Below are 26,687 nucleotides of genomic sequence, written 5' to 3' on the forward strand. Positions count from 1 at the left end.
TTTTCCGCTATTTAACAAAAAGTAACTTTAAAGCACGTTTAATTATTACAAGATGATTTTTTTTTATTGCTTAGATGGGTGGACGAGCTCACAGTCCACCTGATGTTAAGTAGTTACTGGAGCCCATAGACATCCACAACGTAAATGCGCCACCCACCTTGAGATATAAGTTCTAAGATCTCAAGTATAGTTATAACGGCTACCCCACCCTTCAAACCGAAACGCATTACTGCTTCACGCCAGAAATAGGCAGGGCGGTGGTACCCACCCGCACGGACTCGTATGAGGTCCTGCGACCAGTAAACTCACAAGAGGTCCTACCACCAGTAAACTCACAAGAGGTCCTACCACCAGTAATTAACTTATTTTAACTTATTTTAGAATAGAAATTTTCTTTAAGCGTTAGATCGAATAAATACCATGTATTTAACTATATACGCACGCAAGAAGTTACTCTTCTTTGACCTATATACCAACGTAAGCAAAAAATTGCTTCCTTTTGACATAAGTACATTTTTTAACAATTGTACTTACATAAATGTTACCAAATATTAATAGGCGATCTTGATGGTAACAAATATTACTCGTCACACGCAAACAATACAATGCATTCAAAAAGAAATATAGAAAAGTATGTACCCACGGCTATCTAAAATAAATTTAAAATTACTGATTTAATTATGTATTAATAACAACTTCCAAGTTTTAATTTGTTTCCACTATTATGACATGATGTAAGAGACAACTAAATGCAAAAAATAAAATATAAGCCAAGGAAAGACCATTTATTTACTATTTTAAGTCCTTAGTATGTCGATTGTGAAACATAATTTCAGTATGAAGTATCTTGTACTTTTCATTTATTTAGTGTCGATTCGGCCCGACCCAGACGCGTATTGGAAACATACAGCATTAAACCATCAGAATTGATGAATGCGTAATAGATTGTAATTTAAACTTTTTTAACTCGAGAGTTAGCAATAAATATATAAAAATAGTAGGATTAGTATAGGTAGGTAAATCAAATGCACTAGCATAACAGCAACTGACAGAAATTAGACATAGAACTCTTTGTTTTGTGGGTGGGGCCAATAAAATAAAAATAAAAATAAAAATTGATTTTTGTTGTATTAATATTAATTGTTTAACCTGATAAATACGTACTGGAAATTATATATCGAAATGCACAACTATGTAAACATAAAATAACAACTTAAAATTTAAAATCCATCAAAGCCAAGCCCTAAAAAGAAATGTATTAAATTGTCTATGGCATTACTGTGGACTTCGAGTCGTTCTCGCATTTATTTAATAAAGAATAATCAAGTTTGGCGACATTAAATGAGTTTTATACTAAAGTAAATATTGTTTATTATTTACAATAAAACGGTCATATCATATTACTTTTTTAATGATAATACGTATAAAAGTACTAAAATGTTTCGAATGGTCCCCGCGTGTTTCCTTCCCGCGCACGGCGTCCGAGGTGGAAGTTGATCATGGTCGTCCGCCAAATGGAAAGCCGCCATGATGGCTTTCCGTAAAGTACGCTCAATTTGCAAAGTTTCGTTGTTGTTTTTCATTAATTGTGACTGAGTGCGTGCAAAAATTAACCATGGGAACGAACTAGAGTGTGTAAAGTGCAGTTTAAGGTCCTTTGAGACCTCCTGGAGGAGCTACAAAGTGTTTAATTAGTGCATTTTTGTGTCGACGCTAGCGTGTTTTGTTCTGTCAACAAAATGTCGAAGCTCTCGTTTAGGGCGAGGGCCCTAGATGCGTCGAAACCAATGCCTATATACCTCGCCGAGGAGCTTCCGGACCTACCGGACTACTCGGCGATTAATCGTGCAGTACCTCAAATGCCCTCTGGAATGGAAAAAGAAGAGGAAAGTGTAAGTATTATGCGCATTTAGATGTTAAGTCATCGAAACTACTGTGTGTCGGCCATTACATTTATGTTTCTTGTTTCCACCGCTAGAGGCGTAATTATTTCTTAAAAATTAATATTTCAATTTCTCATTTCTCCTATACCTTAATGTTTGGGATTGAACATTCTAAACTGGATGAACAAATAGTTATTTGAAATCATTATAAATATTGAACGACGCACAACACGTGCTTAACATTTGTTGATTATAATTTGGCGCGTATTCGCCTCATGGTGTTTTCGTTGATGTTCGCAAAGTCCCGTAATTTGCTGAGACGAGATATCAGCGCGGTACTAAGTGAAAACGGCTCGTTTTATTAGTATTAGCAGCTTAAAATCATTTTGAAATAACCTGATTTTCATCTAAAAAGTGTGATCATTAGATCATATGTTATTTGTTTACAAACAAGTACAATGCCGGTACATACGCGGCGAAATGAATTTTAAGTTTTGAAACTTATGACTACATAATTCTAATGTAAATATAATGAAATGAAATATACCGGTTGAATTGATATATTTAACCCAATTTTATTATACGTTTCTTTATAATTAAAAAATAATGTCTTTTGATATTGTAAACACTTTTCACTTTTAAGTCTTCATCTAATTCATTTCAGATTACACACAAAGATGATGATTTCATTTCAATTTTCTATTTTGATTCTACTATTTTCGTGAAACCAACATTGAACTGAGTTTCAAACTGAATACTCTAGTATCTGTAAGAAGTAATTCTTCCCTGATTTACATACTACATTACCAATTGTTCAAGACATATCTCAGAACAAAATCAGTATATTTAACTGTATATATTTAAGATATATTTATGAAAAGTTGATATTTAATCAGACTTTACCTTTACTCAAGGTGGATAGGGAAATTATATTTCACAGTTAGCGATAATTTGTAGTAACTACTGTCATTTGCCTTAAAATTCTGTTCTAGAGCAGTTCTTCATACTAAAATATGTTCACCTTACTTTTGTTGTGATCTATTTGTAAATTACGAATTATTCATTGCCTAAAGAGTAAGCTACTATTAATTTGGAATTTAATAATAATACTTATGCCAAAATGACTGGGCTTGATGGTAGTTGTGAGGAGGGACATCCTCAAAATACTTACACGGACTGTATAAAAGAGGATCCGTGAGAGAAGGTTGACAGTGCAGAGATGACACACAATAAGCCTGAATGGAAAAAGGGAGCATGCTCCACCAACCATACATAGTGTGATAAGAGTTAGAAGAAGACAATATCGGTACAAATGCTTATAAGACTCAATATTAAGACCCTCCTGATTAAATTGTCGAATTTGCCCATTTCTATGTATAAGTATGCTATTACTAGAGCAAGAGATTAACTTTGTTACATATGACGAAAATATTATTCACTTGTTTGTTTTAGTTGCTAATGTAAAAAATTATTCTCAATTTACCTTAACAAAATTATAAACCACTTTGTATAATATTATATTAGTTATAATATATTGTTATACATATTAGTTGTGTTTAAAAAGTTATTTCTTTTAAACATCATTGAGTTTTGTATGTTTTTATTGGTTTGCTGTAGCAGGGCTTGCTTCTGTAACTTGATCCTTATCTAAAATTTAATATTACTATTACCAAATGGTAATAAAATATGAAGCACTGACGCACTACCCAGTAGAGTGAAGTGAGAGAAATTATTGTTTATTGTATTAATATTACTGTTTTGTGTTTTCTCATCATTAACATAGTTGAATAAGAGTTTTTAGTAAAGGTAAAATATGACCTTAAACTTTGTTTTCGTATGAGTTAGATATTATATTAGAATTTAGTATTATGTTAGTGCAAAGCAAAAGGTTTTTATGAGAATTTCTTAGTATTAACTACAACTGTCAAACAACATTAATATTTTTACACCATTCACCAACACATTACTGATAAGAAATTTTGAAGTATTTGTTTCGATAAACTAGTGAACTTCTATAATGGTATATTGGACATGACCATCATTGTGTCCATGATGCTATTTATATAGGGCTTGTTCCACTAGACTCTACTCAGTGGATTAGATAACTGCCCAATTGAACTCTAGTCGATCATACCTTCAATTACTTTGAGTTTTGAGTGTTTAGTGCTTAACCACTCTCAAACATTGGCGTATTTTTTTTTATTGCTTAGATGGGTGGACGTGCTCACAGCGCACCTGGTGTTAAGTGGTTACTGGAGCCCATAGACATCTACAACGTAAATGCGCCACCCACCTTGAGATATAAGTTCTAAGGTCTCAAGTATAGTTATAACGGCTGCCCCACCCTTCAAGCCGAAACGCATTACTGCTTCACGGCAGAAATAGGCAGGGTGGTGGTACCTACCCGCGCGGACTCACAAGAGGTCCTACCACCAGCTACGTGTTACGCGAATAGTCACAATTTGAACTAAATAATTGGTACTCTAGACATAGTTAAAGTAATTAGGAGCTTAATTGTGTAATGACCATGTCGTCACGACGATGGTAAATGTGTAACAAGCTTATTTAATTTTAATAGTTATTAAGTCTAACGGGTTCTACCTCATATAAATTTGGAATGACAATGTTTATATCGAAAGCGCGAAAACCTTTATTGATTATGCTTGAATTAAAAAAAAAAATATATTGTTTCTTAATAATCCCTCTCAGGATTCTGATATGCTTGATTATAACGTATTTACGTTGCTTTAAACACAGTCAGCACTGTGTCGACATCTGTTATGATCCGTGTGCCTCTCCAACCAACGAAGACTTGCATTATCTTTACGAAAAGTAAACAATCAAGCTTTATGATTGGTCGTACTAAACTTTTGCACACGCTCAAGATAGTTATTGTTACCATATTACCTCACCGTATTATCTATCACACTTAGCAATAAGCGACATCTAAGAAGAGAACCTCACAGGCCAACTGGTTTTGTTGGGCGGTTATTGTTGGTGGAAGAACACGGCGAATAAGCGCGATTAGGTTGCTGTTCCATTCTGCTCCAGAAATATCTAAATTTATTCGCGAAACAGGTGCTCTTGAGTTGTTAAGTCTCCTTCAGAGGCGCTCGGGCGACTGTTAGCAAATCCCACCGCTCCTGGCTGAGCCTTTACTCGCCCACCTGTCCTGGTGAAACTGGAAAGGCCTCCGGGCCACCAGTAATCCTTCAATCCTAAAATAATATCCAAATTACCTTCACCGGGAGTAATCAGATTTGGTTTCGAATATCTGGAATTGATTGGACCATCATTCTATTTTTTACGCCAAAAAATGTAAAACAAGCTATTGGTATTACAATTTGTTCCGAACCGGCCTAATGCAATTGGATTGGGAATGGTGTACATTGATTTTACTAATCGTTTCATTATGGGTTACGTATTGTAATACTGTTTATTCTCAGTGAGTTAATGTTCGAATCTGAACATGTTACATTACAGGCGAACGCTTCTGACAGATGTCACCTCAATTATAGGTGCAATCGACAGTGCAATAATTGACTTTTTTCCCTACCTATGCTGATAGCTTTGAGAGGCTATTTCAGCTTCGCCCTAACGTGTAGGTGAGCTCACGGGGCTCAAACCGGGAGTGTTGCTAACACTGACCCTAACAAGAGCAGTGCTTCGCAGAATCTACTATCGGATCGGGAACGCGACCCACTAAGAAGATCCGGCAAGAAACTCAATGGGCTGTGTCTGTGGGTTAATTTACTCGTCTCAAACGACAGGTTCGAGGAGGACGGTGACCGGTGCTTGAGGTACCAAAAATCCGGTGCTTGAGGTACCTAAAAGCACCGTTAATGAATCGGGAGGATCCGTAATGACGTGTTTCGGGCGATGTCGACTGTTTACCGTTCGGTCCACAGGATCGGGTATGAATAGTTCACAACATCACGAAATTAGAAAAGTAAAAATACAATGAGTAATTTTAAGGAATATGAAATCCAGAATAATATTATGATGACATGTCGACAAAAAACAATATTTGTATTCAACACGATGTCTGGTTTCGTTAACCGGATAAAAATATACTATATGCGTTTGTATATATACATATATATGTTTTATATCCATCGAGTTATGTATATGCCAAACGATACTTTGTGAATATGGTGTGAGTAGAATATGTGCTTGCATTTAGGGAAGGACTTACACGAGCTTGAGGTGTAGTTAGTTCCGTTTGTTTTTGCTCCAGGCATTGGTTTCGGGTTTTTGTTTAATGAAGTTTAGAAGTCTGTGTTTTTTTTACGTTCTCGATAACGTTAAAGTTAACTCAAATTTGTATGGAGTTGGAACGCTGGGTCACGTTTGTCGCTAGGGGCGCTGTTCCAATTGCATACAAATTTGCGTTAACTTTTACGCTATCGAGGACGTTAAAAAACTCGCACTAAGCACACTGGTGCCGTATTAGACGATTTTGTACACGCTGTTTTCGTAACAGATGGATTCCGGAAACAGCGTGGACTTTAGCTTTGCCGTTTTGTGATTTTGTGCGTGTGAACAAAACACGTGTCAACCGATAGCCAAAACGGAATGACGTTTATAAATTTCTTTTGAAATAGTACGTTGGAAACGTGCAAACTTGACTTGCGCGGTTTCGTTGCGCGTGACGTCATTTGAGGCCAAATTTTCCGACGAACTAAGCATAAGTAATAAACAATGATTACTCACATATTACGATATATGTATCTTTGATATTTGCTTAGCTTGAACTTTGTCAGTATATTTATTTTTGAATATAAATCATTCGTGTTTCATTAAAAAATATTGACTGAATGATTATTTTAGTTTAATAAAAAAATTTTGTAAGTACTTTTTTTTCCTACCTTATCTAGTGACCTCGAGGGGTCATACTAGATTCACCGGGCGAGTAGGTGAGCTCACGAAGCTCTTAACCTAAGGACATTGCTATCACTAGCCCTAGCAAGAGCCGTGCCTCGCAGAATCTACCACCGGATAGGAAACGCGACCCACTGAGAAGATATGGGGCGAGAAGCTCAGTGAGCTTTACTTATTAGGATGTTTTTTTGTTGTGTTCTCCGTGCCTACTGTTCTGTTCCGCCTGTGCGCGCTTTTCTATCTTTTATTACACGTAGTGAAAGGAAATTTTAAATTGATTAAATCTGTTTCATTTATTACAAGAAAGCAATAAAGAGGAATGCCCATTTCAGACCCAAAGTGGACAATAGATTAGAGAAAAAATACTTAATGCATTAATTTTGGCATAAATAAATATGCATTTACTTTCTTCAAAATGAGCGCCACTACAGTTTCCAATAAGTAGTTTTAAAAAAGTAGCTCTATTGAAAAAAACAAGGTTTTTGATTTTTGCGGGAATAATATTGTCAGCCTCAAAATCATATTTTAAGGATTACCATTAATCAATCAATTATAATCGATTATAAACACATAAAATAACATCAAAGACATATCCATTAGACTTTATTGGTATTATTATTTAAAAACAACTAAAAAATAAAAAATAATGTGTGTTCGTAAAAAAAATATTAAGAAAAATAAATCAATTAAAATTTCTAAGTTCTTCCAATAAATCTTAATGAAGTTATTCAATTTAATGAAATAATAAATTGAATTATAATTCATATTATTTTTTTGAATTCGTTTACGTGTTGTATAACACTTTCCGACCTAGACCTGTTTCACACATCATAGAATATTAACGGGCTCCACGTTCGTAGCAGCAGGGCACGCCTGTTATTTATAAATCGATGAAACAAACGCTTATGTACTATGTTGGGTGAACTATTTCTTTTATTTTTTAATTTACTAGGTAGTTAGGTGTACCACGGTTAGGTGAACCACCTTGCCTATTTGTGCCGTGAAGCAGAAATGGGTTTCGGTTTGAAGTGTGAGGTTTAACTCTCCTCCTCGCTATTTTACGATCGCAATGAAGTCATATCCTACTTTAAGCAGTAGATAGCCTGACTACCTCCCGGCATCGTGAACGTCCATGCCTGCCATCAATGCCAATAATAAAATATGCATACTTTTGTGAATTAAACAAGCAAAGCGTGCAATAATGTACATAATCATTAGGTACGTATGTTATATGACGCTATAAAAGTTGATGTCATATTATTTCACAATGTTTTTTTTTATTGCTTCGACGAGCGCTCACGATCAGCACACGGCGCACCTTATACTAAAGCGAGTTACGGAACTCATAGACATCATTGTGGGAATGCGGCCGCCTGCTTTGAGTCACGAGGTTTAAGTCTAAATTGTATAGAATAATGGCTGTCTTTCTCCCATCTGCGCCATTCCGACAAAGCGGCATGACACGAGAACCCTCTCATCGTGGCCGCCGGTAACTATATTGTCGATCCTGCGGACAGAATGGAAAGCAGTCGACGTCGCCCAAAACACGTCGTTTCGGAGCCTCCCGAACCACTAACGGTGCTCTTAGGTACCCCAAGCACCGGTCATCGTTCTCGTCGAACCCGTCGCTTGCGACGAAGGGCTCGGCGAGTAAATTAACCCACAGACACAGCCCACTGAGTTCTCGCCGGATCTTCTCAATGGGTCACGTTTCCGATCCGCTGGTAGATTCTGCGAAGCACAGCTCATGCTAGGGCTCGTGTTAGCGTCAGGTTTGAGCCCCGTGAGCTCACCTACTAGCACTAAGGTAGGAAAAAAAATCTCCCATCAAAGTACTTGCGGCAGAAATAGGTACGGTAGTGCTACTACTCCCCTCGACCGCGTATCTTCAAACTGATGCTCCAGCACTATAAAAAAATGGGGTAGTGGTACCTTCTTACAATAATACGCGTTATAACTAGGTACTTAAAATGTATCCCCGTATTTTATTAGATCCAATGTGGATCATCGTGTAAAAACTAGCTAATTTAAATTTTAAATACACACACCGAAAGGACTGCGATAAGATTTGTATTAGATAAAGTTATCTTTGGATCTGGTTTATCGGTCATACCGGTTTCTTGTAAAACTGTGACGTCATTTTGCGCGATATACCTTTGGTGACATACTGCTTTATAAATATTCCACTATTAAATAATGGATAGGAAATTTTTAGAGCGTTAACAATGTTAATTGAAAAAAAGAACACTTTAGTAATAAACATGCCATTAAATTTAATGTTCCGGACATTAAAAAAACTCTTGTTGTTAATAATTTCCATGTGATACATAAAATACACAATGTAAAGTTGTGTTAATCTGGATTTGATCGATATTCCGCATATTCGTGTTAAATTTTATGGCGGTTATAATTATTTGGAATGAGGTTTTTATTTATAATTGTGTTGAAATATATATCATGTATTTTAAATTACAAATCACACATCCGGGCTTATTAGACAACAAAAAAAAGGTTTTTTAAAGCAACATAATTAGCCGGATTCATGATAAAACATTACTCAGGGCATTCCAGACGACCCTCGTTTGATGCTGAATCCCTAATTAAAACGGTTTACGCGAAAGGGTATTTTAAAATGGGCTAAAGGGCCTTAAATCAGATTACGTGTAGCAGGGCTTACACAATTATGCTGAATTTCATAAGCTTATCAGAATTATATTTATTTTTCATCATCCTCATTATATCAACATTAAGACAACAACTATGAAGTAAATCAACGAAGTCCTCTGGTTTTAAACTAAGCACCTTGAACGAAATTATAAATTTGTACAGGTTTTATCTCTTCAAGTGGCAATCCTCATATCTGATGGTCGTGAACACCACCTTCCAGTAGCTTCTCTGACGAAGCGCCGGCGATTTTATATCCACGGTCTTATAATTCCGAAAACTTGCGAGTCTAAACTTTATAAACTTTAGATATTTCATTTGACAGCTCACAGCCCAATGAGTCTCGCCGGGTTTTCTCAGTGGGTCGCGTTTCCGATCCGGTGGTAGATTCTGCAAAGCACGGCTCTTGCTAGGGCCAGTGTTAGCAATACACCCGGTTTGAGCTCCGTGAGCTCACCTACACGTCAAAGAGAAGCTGACTTGGCCTCTCAAGGCTGTCAGCATAAAGCCAGCTCAGTTCTGGGCGTATGTGTTCACGGTGATGAAGTTATTTTAACGTAATAACCATATGGCTTTTAAGAATTTAATATTAAATTAAATAAAAGTCTATCTATTGTTAAATATTAAAGATTTTCAGTAATCTACAAGCCTAAAGCATTAAACTTAACAGCGAAACGGACTTTATAGCGATTACAATAAAGTTGGGTTTAACTCGTACGCTGTCTGCTCTTCGTTGATAGTGGATTCCCTTTCTCTCAATTTTCCGGTGCTTTCGGTAAACGTACCTATTTCACTGAACCATGTAATTAATTTTCATTTGGAACAGGGATCTTGTTAAATCGTACGTGAATTTCAATGCACATGCTGTGACTTCTCTCTCCGAACAAAGGCACTGTCTGACCAGCGTATATTTGGTGAATATTTTTGATGTTATATTTCTTTAGGCGCGTTATGAAAAATTGATGAGAGTGAAATTTTACGATGCGCGCGCACTGTGACACAGAGTTAACAGAATGAAGTTGCCCACTAAATCGCTCATTACAATACGACCGACGTAACTTGGCGAGTCTGAATATAGCCGCAGGTGAACTTTCGCGCATGTACACTCGTAAAAAAAAGTGTTAATATCATTAATTTTTTAGTAATATAAATTACAAAATTATTATTTAATATAATTCATACTAAATATTATTAAATTATTAACGTTAAATTATTTATTATTAATTATTTAATATTAAAAAAAAAAGAAATAAATTTAATAAAAATAAAGTATAACTTCTTACGCGCGTACATAAGTACACGCACCCTTTTTAGTAAAGAATAATAAATTATGTAAAAAGTTTAATAAAATGAAACGCATTAAAATAAATATGAATGTCTGATACTTGACGACGTAATATGTGTTATTTTTTTCTTCTCTCATTTAATCCATCATTGCTGAAAAAACAATGGCTATATTGAAAACTACAAAATATTTCGATTTTTGAGATCTGTAAAAAAATAAAACGTTATAATCTTAATGTAATTTATATAAAATTGATTATGTGGAAAAATCACTTGGTCGCTCATGTGTAGTTTACGTAATAAAAAATAAATAAAAAAATTATTGCTTAGATGGGTGGACGAGCTCACAGCCCACCTGGTGTTAAGTGGTTACTGGATAGACATCTACAACGTAACTGCACCACCCACCTTGAGATATAAGTTCTAAGATCTGAGTATAGTTACAACGGCTGCCCCGCCCTTCAAACCGAAACGCATTACTGTTTCACGGCAGAAATAGACGGGGTGATGGTACCTACCTGTGCGGACTCACAAGAGGTTCTACCATCCGTAACTTTTTTCCTACTTATGCTGATAGCCTTGAGAGGCTATTTCAGCTTCACTCTAACGTGTAGGTGAGCTCACGGGGCTCAAACCTGTGTGTTGCTAACACTGGCCCTAGCAAGAGCAGTGCTTCGCAGAATGTACCACCGAATCGGAAACGCCACCCACTGAGAAAAACCAGTAAAAAATATCTATATATCACCGCCTATTTCTGCCGTGAAGCACTAATGCGTTTCGGTTTGAAGGGTGGGGCAGCCGTTGTAACTATACTGAGACCTTACAACTTATATCTCAAGGTGGGTGTCGTATTTACGTCGTAGATGTCTATGGGCTCCAGTAACCACTTAACACCAGGTGGGCTGTGAGCTCGTCCAACCATCTAAGCAATAAAAAAAAAAAATATATCAATTACGTTTCCAACAAATCCGATATAATTGCAATAACGGTAAAACTATACGTACCTAATTAACGTTCGAGAATTTTATTCCGAAATAACCTTCGGTTCACATTATGCTCGTACTACAAGACAGCTGACGCGATCTCTTTTATCGTTGAATGAATATACGGTGAGTCAGGCGTCGGTCACGTGACCGGTGGCGTGGCCGCTACGATTTCACACAGAGCATCTATAGTTTAATAATTAAGATGCGCAGACGCAGTTCAGATATTAAGTAAGCATATTATCATAAAATATAATAGCATCGGTTAATGATCTTATTAATAATTAAATCGTATATATGTAGTTAATTATAGATTCCACGATGTGTATATTTATACTGTAGCGCATATTTAAAAAAATATTTCTATTTATTTACATTGTCATTAGTTATTAAAAAGTATATAAAAGAAAATCGTTTTTTTTTTATTGTTCAGATGGGTGGACGAGCTCACAGCCCACCTGGTATTAAGTGGTTACTGGAACCCATAGACATCTACAACGTAAATGCGCCACCCACCTTGAGATATAAGTTCTAAGATCTCAGTATAGTTACAATGGCTGCCCCACCCTTCAAACCGAAACGCATTACTGCTTCACGGCAGAAACAGGCAGGGCGGTGGTACCCACCCGCGCGGACTTGCAAGAGGTCCTACCACCAGTAAAAGTTGATGAGAAATGAAGAAAATGTCTTTTAATTGTGTGCTCTTTTGCATATTTATGCGTAGACTTACTGCACATTTGATATTGATAATAAATAGTGAGATATGAGAGAGTTCCTAATGATTGTACCGTATCAGTACTCGACCTGTTTCTAAACACAATATAAGTATTTTCTTTCTTAACAAAATAATTTTAGGAACTTAAGTGTCGTTCGCATAGGCTTTTAAGTTTTTCAGAGCTGTCGGTATAAGATTGTTAAAATAAATTTAGGCAACGTGTAGCGCCTTACACTACAAAAACTTACCGGAATACGTTTAATAAACAGTCATAGTTTAACGCTAGAAAATGAACTTTACTAAATAGGCCAGATCCGTGAGTATTTGAAGACAGCATCAGAACGCTATTTCGAGAAAGCGGCGCGGCACGATAACCCTCTTATAGTGAACGCCGCAAACATCCCCGAAAAATCCCTGACCCGGACTGCGGAATAACAACAACAAACAACTGACGTAGCCCCAAACATGTCCTTTCGGATCCTCTCGATCCACTCTTGGCGCTTTTAGCCATTCCATGCATCGATCACCATTATAGTCTAGCTTGACGAATGCGACGAAGAGCTTGCTAACCTAACCCATAGAAAACAACTCACATTTTCTCGTGGGGTCCTCTCAAAGGACCACTATTCTATGTTTAAAATAGTGCCATAAATAAAATTAGGGACCCGCTCTTTATTCATAGAGGCTCTTTGCGTTGTGAGAAGTGCGGCGACATTATTTTAAATTTTCATAACCCCATTACTTATATATGGAGGTCTAATATCTAGAAAATTTGCAATACGTTTTTTTGTCATATTACATGATCAGGGGTAACTGGTAAAACTGATGGGAAGATTCAGATTGTAAAATTTTGAGCATTACTAATTCTCGTTATCACCCGAACCGGACTTGTGTTGCGTCCGACACGGATATTATCTACAATATTACAATAAACATACATATATAACTGCGGTAGATGTATCCATGAACACAGAAGATATTCATTTACACAAGGCCAGAAGGACGTTTCAAATTCCAAAATTCTCCATACCCTTGTTACAGTGAGGCAGCGCTAGAAAACTTTAAGCTAAAAAGTTGTTTGATAGTATTCATGAAATGATTGAAGACAATGATTGTGTTGTCTGTAGGGAAATCTTGCAATGCGGTAGGCAGCGGCTTGGCTCTGCCACTGGCATTCCTGAAGTCCATGGGCGACGGTACCTACTCACCATCAGGTGGGCCGTACGCTCATCTGCCTACAAGGGCAATAAAAAAAAGCTTATGGACATTGCAAAACGGATAAAATTTTGTTTTTTAGGCGAAAAATGCCTAACTCCTGGCATTAATAACGTTCTTAAGCGACGGTTACCGCTCACCATTGGATGGGCCGTACGCTCACCTGTCTACAAAGACAATAAAATATATAATAACTTCTACTCCTACACTGACCCGCAACTATTACTTTATTAAATAATCCTGAGCAGAAATTAATCTGACTTTCTTTGCATCTTCCCTACTGAACAAGACAATTCTGGTAATTTTTTTTATCTAATTCGTTTTTTTCCATATCCTTATTGGCATCTAAGGACTAAGGAGTATAGTTTAGTATTGTGAGATGACAAAGATTTGATTCTCTACTTCTTCCGTATTATATTATATTATACAAGATGTTAGAACACCTTTCCCGAAGCCAAAGTGACCTTTTTTACCCCCCTATATAGCAAACGGAAACTAATAGGTAATCAGTTTACAAGTTAACATAAATAATCGTCCTTCTGGCTAGTTCACATGTTTTATATAATTTGTACATGCGTGTTTTGATTAGATGAGCTGCGTAGTACGAAGCATGTGGGAACATTTAAAGACTATTTGAGATGAATATTGTGTTGTATATTTAGATATAGATTACTGTTCTCCAAATAAAATAAAATAAAATGAATAGTTCGTAAATTAGCACTGTACTGTGACAGCAGCACGAGATTGTTGACTGCAAAATCAGCTGGCACCAAAATTATAAACAGAATATATTATTTTCGATCTCCTCACTATTAAGTGCTTTTGTGTTGGAAATCACTGGTCCACTAGTCTTCGCTTTTTTTTCTCCTATATAGCCTTGAGAGGCTATTTCAGCTTCTTGACGTGTAGGTGAGCTCACGGGATTCAAACCGGGAGTGCTACTAACACTGGCCCTAGCTAGAGCAGTGCTTCGCAGAATCTACCACCGGATCGGAAACGCTACCCACTGAGAAGATACCGCGAGAAACTCAGTGGGCTGTGTCTATGGGTTAATTTACTCGTCGAGCCTTTCGTCGCAAGCGACGGGCTCGGCGAAAACGGTGACCGGTCTTTGTTTAAGAAAACTATTCGGGTATGCGTTATATAGTTCTTTTTATGGATTTAAATACTTTTTTAGTAGGTAGGTTTTTACTAGGGGCCAGTTTCAACAGGGTGGGTAGGTAGGCGGTGTATTTAATTAGCTATATGTTTCAAGTATATATTTTGGCTTCTTTTGATGTTTTTATATGTGCGTTTATGTGTGCGTACAAGTGCCGAGAACTCAACCCCGATTCTTTCAATTCCTCTTCACATTACGGCCTCAGGTTTGTAATGAATATAGAGCTACATTGTATTTTTCACATCTACAGTCAATTATACTCTGAGCGGATCGTTCTTGTGTGTTCCATAATACAATATCGTGTCCGTCGCTCACGATACGATTGTGTATCTCAATACCTACATATTTCTGTAACTGTGTAGCGTGTTACAAAAGTAATAACGTCCTTTACGTTAGAAAATATTTTCTGCGATTGTTATTAAGGAATAATTTTAGTTGGAATGTTTTTTTATTTGTTTTTTTTTTGAAAAGCGGATAGATATTTAATATAAATATTTGAAGTGATATAAATCAGTTTTTTTAGGCAGAGGCGCCTTTTTTTATTAAAAAAACCAGTTACCCAATCTAAATTCTATCATCATATTTTTACTGGTGGTAGGACCTCTTGTAAGTCCGCGCGGCTAGGTACCACCACCCTGCTTATTTCTGCCGTGAAGCAGTAATGCGTTTCGGTTTGAAGGGTGGGGCAGCCGTTATAACTATAAGTATAGTGAGACCTTAGAGCTTATATCTCAAGGTGGGTGGCGCATTTACGGTTGTAGATGTCTATGGGTTCCAGTATTAACCACTTAACACCAGATAGGCTGTGAGCTTGTCCACCCATTTAAGCAATTTAATTAATCGGTCCTCGCTTGACCCCGGTTTGGACATACTTAGTCAATCACTTTATGTCGACTACGCATTTTTTGATTCTTTCTTTGAGTTGTAAATCTAATGACAGAAAAAAGAAAAGATTTAAATAGTAGGTATCGAATGCGTGTTTTACTTATACATTGGTCAATGTTTTTTTTCGCCAAGCCAATAAAGTCAGTATTATTATCTATAACACCACATCAAATCTTGTCTAAACTGCATATTTGTTTAACTTTTCCAATTTATACTAAAATGATTAGTTTACAATTACAAGCAGTATGGTCATTTAATACCTATACAGTGACAAGCACAGAATGAATTAATTGTCTTCATTGGGCGGAATCTGGTTTATCGTCAGCGTGCAATTGAGGAAATTTATAAGAGGGAATGTCGAATCAAGAAAATATGGATGGCTTGAGTGTGGGATGATACGAACTCAACGGGTCCCCAAGCTTTCTGATGACCGAATATATATAGAGACGAATAGCGTTTGCCGACCCGCTAAGCGAGTAAAGGACAGAAATATGATAACATATGATAATATGATAACATATTTACTCACGCACACTATTTCCCACAATATCTCATTCATGTGAGCCATTGTATAGGACGTGAATCACGCTTTCCGGTTTCAATTGAATGATAGGGTCCGTGACCACGAAAACTGTAAAGTAGGTAAATATACGAAACATCGGAAATAATGTGGACGATAATGAAATAAATAATAAATAAATAAATATTTACTAACAATCACGCCACGTTAACTGGTCCCGTGGTAAGTTCGTAAAGAACTTGTGTTACAGGTACCAGATAACGGAAATAAATGTAATATTTTTATTATACACATACATATATTTAATATACATCCATAACCCGGGAAAAGACATTTTTATATTTATCATACAAATATCCTCCCTTGGCGGGATTCGAACCCGCGACCCCCTTGTGTAGTGACCATGTCACTTACCACTACACCAGACGGCCGTTAATGAAAAACTCTAGGTCGTACCGTATCATGCCCCAAAGTTTACGTAAATGACGAACTCGGGAAAAATTGGGTCATAGCAGTAGTATGGGACTGTATCTGGTAAAAAATTTGCTCCGTTAGTGCTCGAGAGTTTCCTGGTCTTTAGAGTTGTTTCCGACAGATTTTTAAGGTACAAAAGGAACAGAATTGCATTATGTCTTTTTAAATTGAGGACAAAACGTTGATTTTCAGTTCAAGGTGGGTGGCGCATTTACGTTGTAGATGTCTATGGGCTCCAGTAACCACTTAACACCAGGTGGGCTGTGAGCTCGTCCACCCATCTAAGCAATAAAAAAAAAAACAGGCACTGTTACCAACTAATCTAAAACTGCTTTTATAATGATAATTGAAGTCTTTATTTTAAACGTTTAAAACACCTCACCTCCTATCCTACTCTGATAACAGGACTATCAAAACGTGAAATGTTTTTAATAAAGTAATCATAACGAACCAGCTTTTATCTCTCAAATAATCTTAAGTATATTATAAAACGTAAATGTAATAAAAGTGTTGTTTACAAGAGACTATAGTTACGATTTTTAGATTATGTTTTGCTTTCGTTCGACGTTACGTAAAGAATGCTTTATTTTTTATTGCCGTTGTAGGCAGACGAGCGTACGGCCCACCTGATGGTGAGTGGTTACCGTCGTCCATGGGCTTCAGCAATGCCAAGGACACAGCCAAGACCCGTTGCCTACCATACCATCATCGTCGTCTCAGCCTGTCTACTGTCCATGATGTTGATGGTGGAAACATGTTTGGTTATTGTTATAGCAATTTTTAAAATATCATATGTTTGTATTGTACTGTCAGTTTCCCAAATAAATAAATAAATAGGCCATCCCAATGGATCTCCAGTGCGGCCGGTCCGTTGCCACCTCCATACAGCGTGACCCAGCGTTTCTCACTAGGTCGTATAGAATACAAAATCCCAAAATTGCAGTTTAAAAGGTGACAATCACTTACACATTTTTGTTCGTATTAAAATGTTATCTACAATACTGGAAGCCAGAGAAATAACAATTTAGATCATAATTAAAATTAATTTCACGATTTAATCACGCGTTTTTATTGTCATTATAAAATAATATTTCATCATTGTCATTGTCATAAGTCATTACATATTTTTTTTAAACATCAAAAACCGCGATTAATTCGTAAATGTATTTTTGGCTATGTCTACGACCCGCGGAAACTGAAGAAAAACAATAAAAATGACTTCGTAATATAACATAGCCGAGTTCTTGTTTGCATGTATGAAATCATTGCATGGCTTTCGTTGAATCATGAGTTCGAACCGGAAGGCGTGACTGCCTCATGATTGAAGTATGTGTTATGCAATGGTGATACCTACCACCAATACGAGCTCACAATATGTCGTGTCTTTCACAAGTAATCACGCAAATTAACTTTTAACTAATTTTTGTTTTTATTACACTACTAGCTGACCCGGCAGACTTCGTAGTGCCTCAATCGAGAAATAAAAGACCTAAACTTTTTTATAAAATAAACTTAAAACAAACAAAAGGAATCCGTCCGACGGGGGGACACATCAAATTGTTATTTTTATTTAATTCCGAGCATTTTCATATTTATCTTTACCTTTTAAACCTTCTCTGGACTTCCACAAATAATTCAAGACCAAAATTAGCCAAATCGGTCCAGCCGTTCTCGAGTTTTAGCGAGACTAATGAACAGCAATTCATTTTTATATAGATTATTCCTCCATAGTGGAATCGTTTGGAACAAGAGTTAGAAGTGAATTACAAAAAAATGGTACCTGCCTTCGAACTTCCAATTGAGACGTGATCGCATCACGCGATACGTGTACACCGGCTTAGATTACAAAATTATCGTTGCTGCCGTTGACTACTCCCATAATCCAGATCACGCAGGAGCCAGTCACCGTCGTCGCCCTAGAAAGATCCTTACGGATCCATCAGGTCCAATAACTCTTGCATTAGACGCCTTTAGCTAGGAGCTTTAGCTTTATACTAGGAGCGGGCTTAGAGACCCCGGTAACCGTACTCGTCTAACTCAGCAAAGAGTTCGACGTGCAACCTAACCTAAACATCAGCCCGCTGAGTTTCTCGCCGGATCTTCTCAGCGGGTCGCGATTTATCCTTACGACGTGACAGAAAAACTTGAAAATCCTACGTAGGTAAATAGTGGAGTCTTATGGAAACGCCTAGTTCTTCCAGGATTTATGCGTTGGTCCAATGTGCCGTCCAGAGAACTTGCAGCATCTTCCTCCAGCACTTCCAACAGCACGAAAGACGCCAAGACACATTTATTTTAATAGCAATTACAACCAGTAATAATAGTTGCCTTGCCCTATAAGCAAAAAACGTATGCTAGGACACTATTACAGGCTATATTTAAGATCGAGATATCGGGGATAGAATTTTACATTTCTTTAATGTTTTGTAATCGTAATCATCTCGATTTATGTTCTTGATTAAACATTTCTTCGCAAAAACAAACAAGAAAGTTGTTTCAAACCTTATCCAGTCTAAATTACGCATATCAAATAGAATTTAGTACACCTCTAATTGTCTTCTGATCAAGTTCTTTGTGGGATCTAAGACAAATCAGTTCAAATTCGGGAGATTTGAATATTGACGTCCAGGTTTATGTCTAGTCGCAGCTGTGGCTCCTTGCTACACAGTTACATAGTGGGGATTGATCTCAATTAGTTTAGATCAGCAAAAGCATTGGCAATACAAAAGGACACTGTACACAGTCTTTCTATGTACAGAACATTATAATAAAAATAAAAACACTGAAAATATACCCAACAACAAAGGCCAACATTGCTCGCAAGCAGATGAAATAAAATTAAGTTTATTAAGTTTGTTATTACAAACATCCACTAACAAAGAAAAATATCAGCTTGTGAATAGCTTTTCTCGGAGGGAATTCCAAGAAAAATGGTTCTAAACAAGATAGAATTTACTGACTAGTTTTTGTCGTCGACTTTGTATGAACAATTATTGTAACTGAAAGTAAAAGGTGTTTTTTTTTTATTGCTTAGATGAATGTACAAGCTCACAGCCCACCTGATGTTAAGTGGTTACTGGAGCCCATAGACATCTACAACGTAAATGCGCCACCTACCTCGAGATATACGTTCTACGGTCTCAGTATAGTTACAACGGCTGGCCCGCCCTTCGAACCGAAACGCATTACTGCTTCACGGCAGAAATAGGCGGGGTGGTGGTACCTATCCGTGCGGACTCCCAAGAGGTCCTACCACCAGTGATTACGCAAATTATAATTTTGCGGGTTTTATTTTTATTACACGAATGTTCTGAATAGAACATTATATTAATTTATTTTTTCTTTCTAATCTTTAAACCAAGACGATCTCCGACGGAAATAGGTAATATTGAGATACAAAGAGGTCTTATTCTTATATGATGTTTTTCATTATAAAAGTCATTCATCAGAAATTGATAGGTAGTTGTATTATTTATCTTTACATAGTTGTATCAGGTCCCCGTATACCGGGCATAGCCAAAAGGCCTAGACGACTATAAAAATGCGAATGACAATTTTTTTTTTGAATTCCTTAGATTTGTCTGGAATTCACGGTCTGTGTGTTAGACAGTTACTGAAACTCGGGACATTTTAATGAGAATGTCGCCATCAACCTTGACAAGAAGTGGCATTTTAATAACGTCTGCGTTGTGATATTTATTATTTTAATTACAATTTGAATTAAACTCTTAAAACTGAAAATTATAAAAATCGTCAAGAAAATATTATCAGCATTTAATTGAAATAAATAACATAATTACGTTAGTAGGTATATTATAGCGTGCCCGTGTTGGGAGCGCTCGCGACGAGATTTTATCGCGGTGCTGGGGAGGGACCTCCGCGCGGGCTGTCGTCTTCCCCATGTTCGAGGACCAGATTTCGTGGGAGGCCATGGCCTGGTCTCGCGACCTAGATGGCATTCCGTGAGGCTGAGGAGCGCGAAAGCGAGTGGGATCCCTCTTCGGCTCAGCTAAGAAGGCGAAGTGGGCGGCGCGGGCGTGAATTTCATCTCCCGTAGGGGTTGGGGGGGCAACGGTTGCTCGGCTGTCGGTCCGGTTTTATCCGGAATCTATTGATATTGTTCGTAAATACAATATTTTTAGGAATCACGACAGAAAGTTGAGCAAATAGGTCGACAAAACAAGTTTAAACAAAATGGCTCACGTATACCGAGTAGTCCGCAGACGTCCGTATCAAGCGCCGGTCAATGCTCAAGTGCCGTAGCCGCGCCAAATACGGTGCTTTTATAGGCTTACTCAGTATAGTGCGTTTAGCTAGTGGGGGTACATCTAACACAGCTAGTGGGGGTACATCTAACAATATAGAATGACCCGTGAAATCTTGCTCGAAACTTTGCTGAATTTATCGCGAAATATTAAATGAAATACTCCCATATACATATAAGATAGATCAACATATAAATCACTGAAGCGTAAAAAAACAACAGTATCAAGTATCAACTTAATTGGATAATCGAAGCTCGGACGCATAGAACAAAAATAAACAAGGAAAAATACAAACATTGATTTTTAGACGGAAATTCGATAGTCAGGCTATGATTGTAATAATGGTTTTTACCACAACGAAAAAAAGACAATAGTAAAACACATTATATTGAACTCTTCGCTCCCAACAAATTCATTGCCCCTGATATATTTAGGGAAAAAACGCAGCATGGTAACAAAAGCGCATCATAAATGTCGTGCGTGTTAATTGTTCTCTTGTTGTTCTTTCGATCGAACTACTCCAAAAGCTGTTAGAATCTCATATGAGTCCGCACGAGTAGGTACCAACCACCACCCCGCCTATTTCTGCCGTGAAGCAATAATGCGTTTCGGCTTGAAGGGTGGGGCAGCCGTTGTAACTGTACTGAGACCTTAGTTAGAACTTATATCTCAAGGTGGGTGGCGCATTTACGTTGTAAATGTATAGGGGCTCCAGTAACCACTTAACACCAGGTGGGCTGTGAGCTCGTCCACCCATCTAAGCAATAAAAAAATAATGAAAAATAGTATTAAGACTGGCGCCACATCCCCGCATTGAGCACGTTAACCCTTTACCGCGCCTGGGTTCTCTGACCTTGGGAAAGATTGGACGCTTGGGCGAGAGTGCAGGTGAATCGTTTAGTGAGTAGGGCCTTAAATACCATCCTTGGGTCTGCGATCCGCCCCCAACATCTCCGGACAATCCAGTCCATTACACTCCGCGCGTCCTCCAGGCGTGGGTTCCTAGTAGAAGATTCAGCCCCGGCCCAAAAAAAGGAGACCACACCCACTGTATTGCAAATACGCTCACAGTAGCCGTTATAAAGCCGAGGAAGCCCAATTAATTTGGGGAAAAAAGCAAGCAAGAGGAGGAAGTAATCCCAAATAGCAATGCTCGGAAAGGCCGGAAGTTTCCAATATGATTTATGCATATTATTTACTGAGTCAAGAAGTTAACAATAGTTAGGGCGGGCATTTCTAAATCTGCTAGTCGGAGTTACCTACAAATGAACAAAAATGTTAAATTATATTTCTGTGTGATCTGTTCTGTGCCTTTACACAAGATTAATACCCGTCGGAATTAATGAATAAAGAGGGGAAACGTTGAAGTTGTAAAGTGTTATGTCAAAATGAACGAATTCTGGCCCGAAGCCAGTCTGGAGAGCCGTTTGGGGTTCGCCCAATATGATATAACAAAAGGATTTTAACCTTATTCCGTAATGGAAAGGTTGAAAATACAATTTACGAGTTAACAAGAAATCCAGACATACTAAAATGTGTACTCGTTGAAGGAATTTCGCCTTTAGTGCCTAGGGGGTAATGTTGAAAGTACTTTGTTGTGAAACGCGTACAAGCTCGGAGCCTGCGGCGTCGATTTCGATCAGCTGTTGAGAAATAAACGTATTTTAGTTCTCATGTTTAGAAATTAGAGGGTCGCTTATTAAATATTGAGTTTAATAAGCGTTAAATGAATTAATATACTAAATGTAAGTTTTAGTAAATTATAATAATATTTTAATTAGAGTAAGATGATGCTTTTTAAGATTTATGTTGACTATATAATTCTCTAGATAACAAAATGACGTGCTTCACTCTTGACCAATTTTACCATTTCATATTCACTCCTTCTCACGACTGCTCATCGTTTTTTTTCTTTCAAAAGGTCGTCATAGCCCCTCTTTCATTATCCTCTCTGTAATCACTTAAAATTATATGAATATCTGAAAGAAAACATTTATTATGAAATATCAAACGCAATAGATTTTTTTGAAATTTTCCGACATTACCAATGACCGCAACAGATTAAAAGCGGTATCGATAACGTCACATTCGAAGTCTGCGGCGACTAATTTAAAACGTATTAAAGCGAAAAGTAAACAGTTTTCAATTAGTCCTTGCAATTACTCGTTATGCAGGAAAAATAAATCCATACCCGATCCTGTAGATCAAATGGTAAACTGTCGACGTCGCCCAAAGCACGTCATTACGGAACCTCCCGATCTATTAACGGTGCTTTTAGGCACCACAAGGGCTCGATGGGCGAATTAACCCACAGACACTGCCCACTGAGTTTCTCGCCGGATCTTCTCCGTGGGTCGCGTTTCCGGTCCGGTGGTAGATTCTGCGAAGCACTGCTCTTGCTAGGGTCAGTGTTAGCAACACTCCGGTTTGAGCCCCGTGAGCTCACCTACACACGTTAGGGTGAAGCTGAAGTAGCCTCTCAAGGCATAGGTAGGAAGGAAAAAAAATAAAAAAATGTTATCGTTCAAACTCCGGAGAAGCTTCGAAGCGAGCAAGCGAGACGGATAAGTTTACGTGACGGAACGAGAAATGTCGCTCAAGGCGTAATTACTTTTTTCATTTTGTTTTCGTAACGCATTTTCGCGCTTTTAAATTTCGTTTTCGTGTTTATTCACGCTCATGATCCAAGTGAGTCATCCGTGCCCTTCATTCAAAGAGTTCCTTCGTATGATCACATATGATTATAATTTTATTTTAATCGGTGTTAATTTCATGCGATGACGGTCCCTTTTGATACTGCTTGCTCTGTTAGCTTATCTATACTTAATATTATAAAGAGGAAAGATTTGTTTGTTTGTTTGTATTGAATAGGCTCCGAAACTATTGAACCGATATGAAAAAAAATTCCCTGTTTGGAAGCTACACTATTCCCGAGTAACATAGGCAATAAACTTTTTTGAAAAAAATTAGGGATCCTTACTAAAACTCCAATAATGTAATTGTAGGAAAACTACGTGGTTGTGGAAGAAATAAATGATACGTTTTAGGATCACAATATAACTCGCATTTATTGGTAGAAAAATATAAAAGTACACAGAATGTCAGCTTGACAAGTAGTACAGAGTACAGCGCCCCAGGCGTAAGAAAAAGGAAACTAAAATGGCTGCATTCCATTTCTCTAACACCCTCCCTTGGAATGCAACCCCATTTTCGTTAAACAATACAAATGTTTATCAACACTAGTACCCTTAGTTAAATTATCAGCTATCATTTCCTCACCCTTTATATAACAATACTTTATATCTAAGTTACTGACATGGTCTTTGAGAAAATGATAACGAATATCAATATGTTTTGATCTGGGTAAATAACAATAATTATTTGATAATTTTATAGCACTCTGATTATCACAAAAGATGATGAGAGGGTTGTTCTTCTGTTGACCGAGCTCGGTATGTAATTGTTGAAGCCACAACGCTTCCTGCGCCGCTGACGACATCGACATATACTCGGCTTCAGCAGTGGAGAGAGCAACAGTCTGTTGCTTTTGAGAGCGCCAAGATATAGCACCATCCTGTAACATAAATACGTAACCAGTGGACGACTTACGATCACGTACATCGCTCGCCCAGTCGGCATCACAATATCCTGTGATGTTCTCATTACCATCTTTGGTATAAACTAATTTCAAATCTTTGGTACCCTGCAAATATCTAAAAATTCTTTTCACAGCTGTCCAATGTGCAGCAGTATAATCCTTGTTGAATCTGCTCATTGTATTTACTGCAAATGATATATCCGGCCGGGTACCTTGAGCCAAATACAACAAAGAGCCAATAGCCTGTTGATATGGACAGTCAATCAATTCATCCTCTTCCTTCTTCTCACTGAATTTCATACCAACTTCAAAAGGTGATCTTACAGGTTTACAGTCAGACATTCTGAACCTTGCTAACATCTCTTTATATATTTTTCTTGATCTATCATTACTTTACCTCCATCTCTGGTAATCCGTAAACCTAAGCAATAGCTTGTCGAACCAATATCCTTCATTTCAAAGTGTTCCTTTAACTTTTCTTTCAACAAATTTTTTGTTTTCTTTTGAGAAGTCAACAAAATTAAATCATCGACCCAGATAGCTATAAACGTGTTTTTCTCTGCATTATAATAGATACAAGGATCTGTTCTTGATTGTTGCATACCTAACTCATGTAGTACACAATTTAATTTCAGGTTCCACAATCTACTGGCCTGTTTAAGACCATAAATAGATTTATGTAACTTACATACCTTAGACCCTTGCTTATACTGTTCTGGCTGCACCATATAGATCTCAGTATCAATTTCTCCTTGTAGAAAGGCCGATACAGCATCCATTTGATCTATATCCAATCCATATTTAGCCGTTAAAGCAAATAAGTAGCGAATAGTTGTGTACCTGACAACTGGAGAGTATGTTTCCTCATAATCGGTGCCCTTTCTTTGAGCATAGCCTTTTATTACAAGTCTTGCCTTGTAACGGGTGACATTTCCATTTTGGTCTGTTTTAATTTTGAATGCCCACTTGCATGGGAGAGCTTTTTTACCTGGAGGAAGTTATGTCAATGACCAAGTTTTATTTTTCATAAGGGAACTATATTCTTCATCCATGGCTCTCTTCCATTCTGCAGCTTGTGAAGATGTCAGTACCTCCTCAACTGTTTGTGGATCAGTCAAATCTGAATACAAACACAATAGGCTTGTTTTGCCATCCTGTGTATCACATTGTTTATTTCGGTGCCTTAATATATATATATATATATATATTAAGTATAGTATATATATACTACTACTATAGTCTTGTCTTATCGGATAAGGCGGGTGATAAGTGGCATCTAGTTCCCCAGTGTCAGTGTCATACTCACTTGAGTCTTCACTATCACCTTTTCGTATATTTGAGTCTTTACTAGACATTACAGGTGCAGTTGCAGATGACTCCTGAGTGTGTATCTCTTGTTCCCGGCTGACACTGGAATTCCCTGAGTCCTCATTTTCTGAAGGAACAGAACTGACCGTGACTGTGCGATTATCCTCAATTGGAATGGAAGTTTCCACATTTTCAATAAAAATAACATCTCTACTTTTGATTATTTTTAGTGTTTTAGGGTCCATTAAACGATATCCTTTGGAACTGTCGCAATAACCCATAAATATCATTTTTACTGATTTTTTATCCCATTTATGGCATTTTTCCTTTGGCACATGGACCATAGCTTCAGAGCCAAATATTTTTAGATGTGATAAGTTAGGTTTCTTACCTTTCCACAATTCATATGGAGTTTTACCTTCTAATGACTTTGTCGGGGAACGATTCACAACATAAGCAGCAGTTGCTACTGCTTCAGCCCAGAATTTCTTTTCTAGGTTAGCATAAAATAACATGCATCTTGCGCGTTCAACTAAAGTCCTATTCATTCTCTTGGCCAGGCCGTTCTGCTGTGGAGTATAGGGAGTAGAGGTCTGATGAATTATACCATGATTAGATAGGTATTTTTCAAAATTATAGTTGCAGTATTCTTTGCCATTATCTGTACGAAGCCTTTTAATTTTATAATTTAATTCATTCTCTACTTTCAGTTTAAAATCCTTAAAAATCTCTAATATTTTCAACTTGTCTTTAAGAAAATAGACATGAACCATTCGTGTGAAATCATCAGTGAAAGTAATGAAGTATTTCATACCTTCAAATGAAATGTTCTCCATAGGACCACACAAGTCAG

General features: G+C 37.3%; 1 protein-coding gene across 1 annotated transcript in view; it reads left to right on the forward strand.

Annotated features, from left to right (window-relative positions):
* Nucleotides 1-1,369: 1,369 nt before the first annotated feature.
* E(Pc) (Enhancer of Polycomb) overlaps nt 1,370-26,687 on the forward strand; it is a 119,374-nt gene continuing 94,056 nt past the window's right edge. Inside the window, exon 1 of the mRNA XM_089735774.1 lies at nt 1,370-1,892. Coding sequence (XP_089591900.1) covers nt 1,740-1,892 — 153 coding nt within the window. The 5' untranslated portion in view covers nt 1,370-1,739. The remainder of the gene's footprint in view (nt 1,893-26,687) is intronic.

Source organism: Bombyx mandarina, chromosome 02 (genome assembly GCF_030267445.1).
Source record: "Bombyx mandarina strain Sakado chromosome 02, ASM3026744v2".
NCBI lineage: Eukaryota > Metazoa > Arthropoda > Insecta > Lepidoptera > Bombycidae > Bombyx > Bombyx mandarina.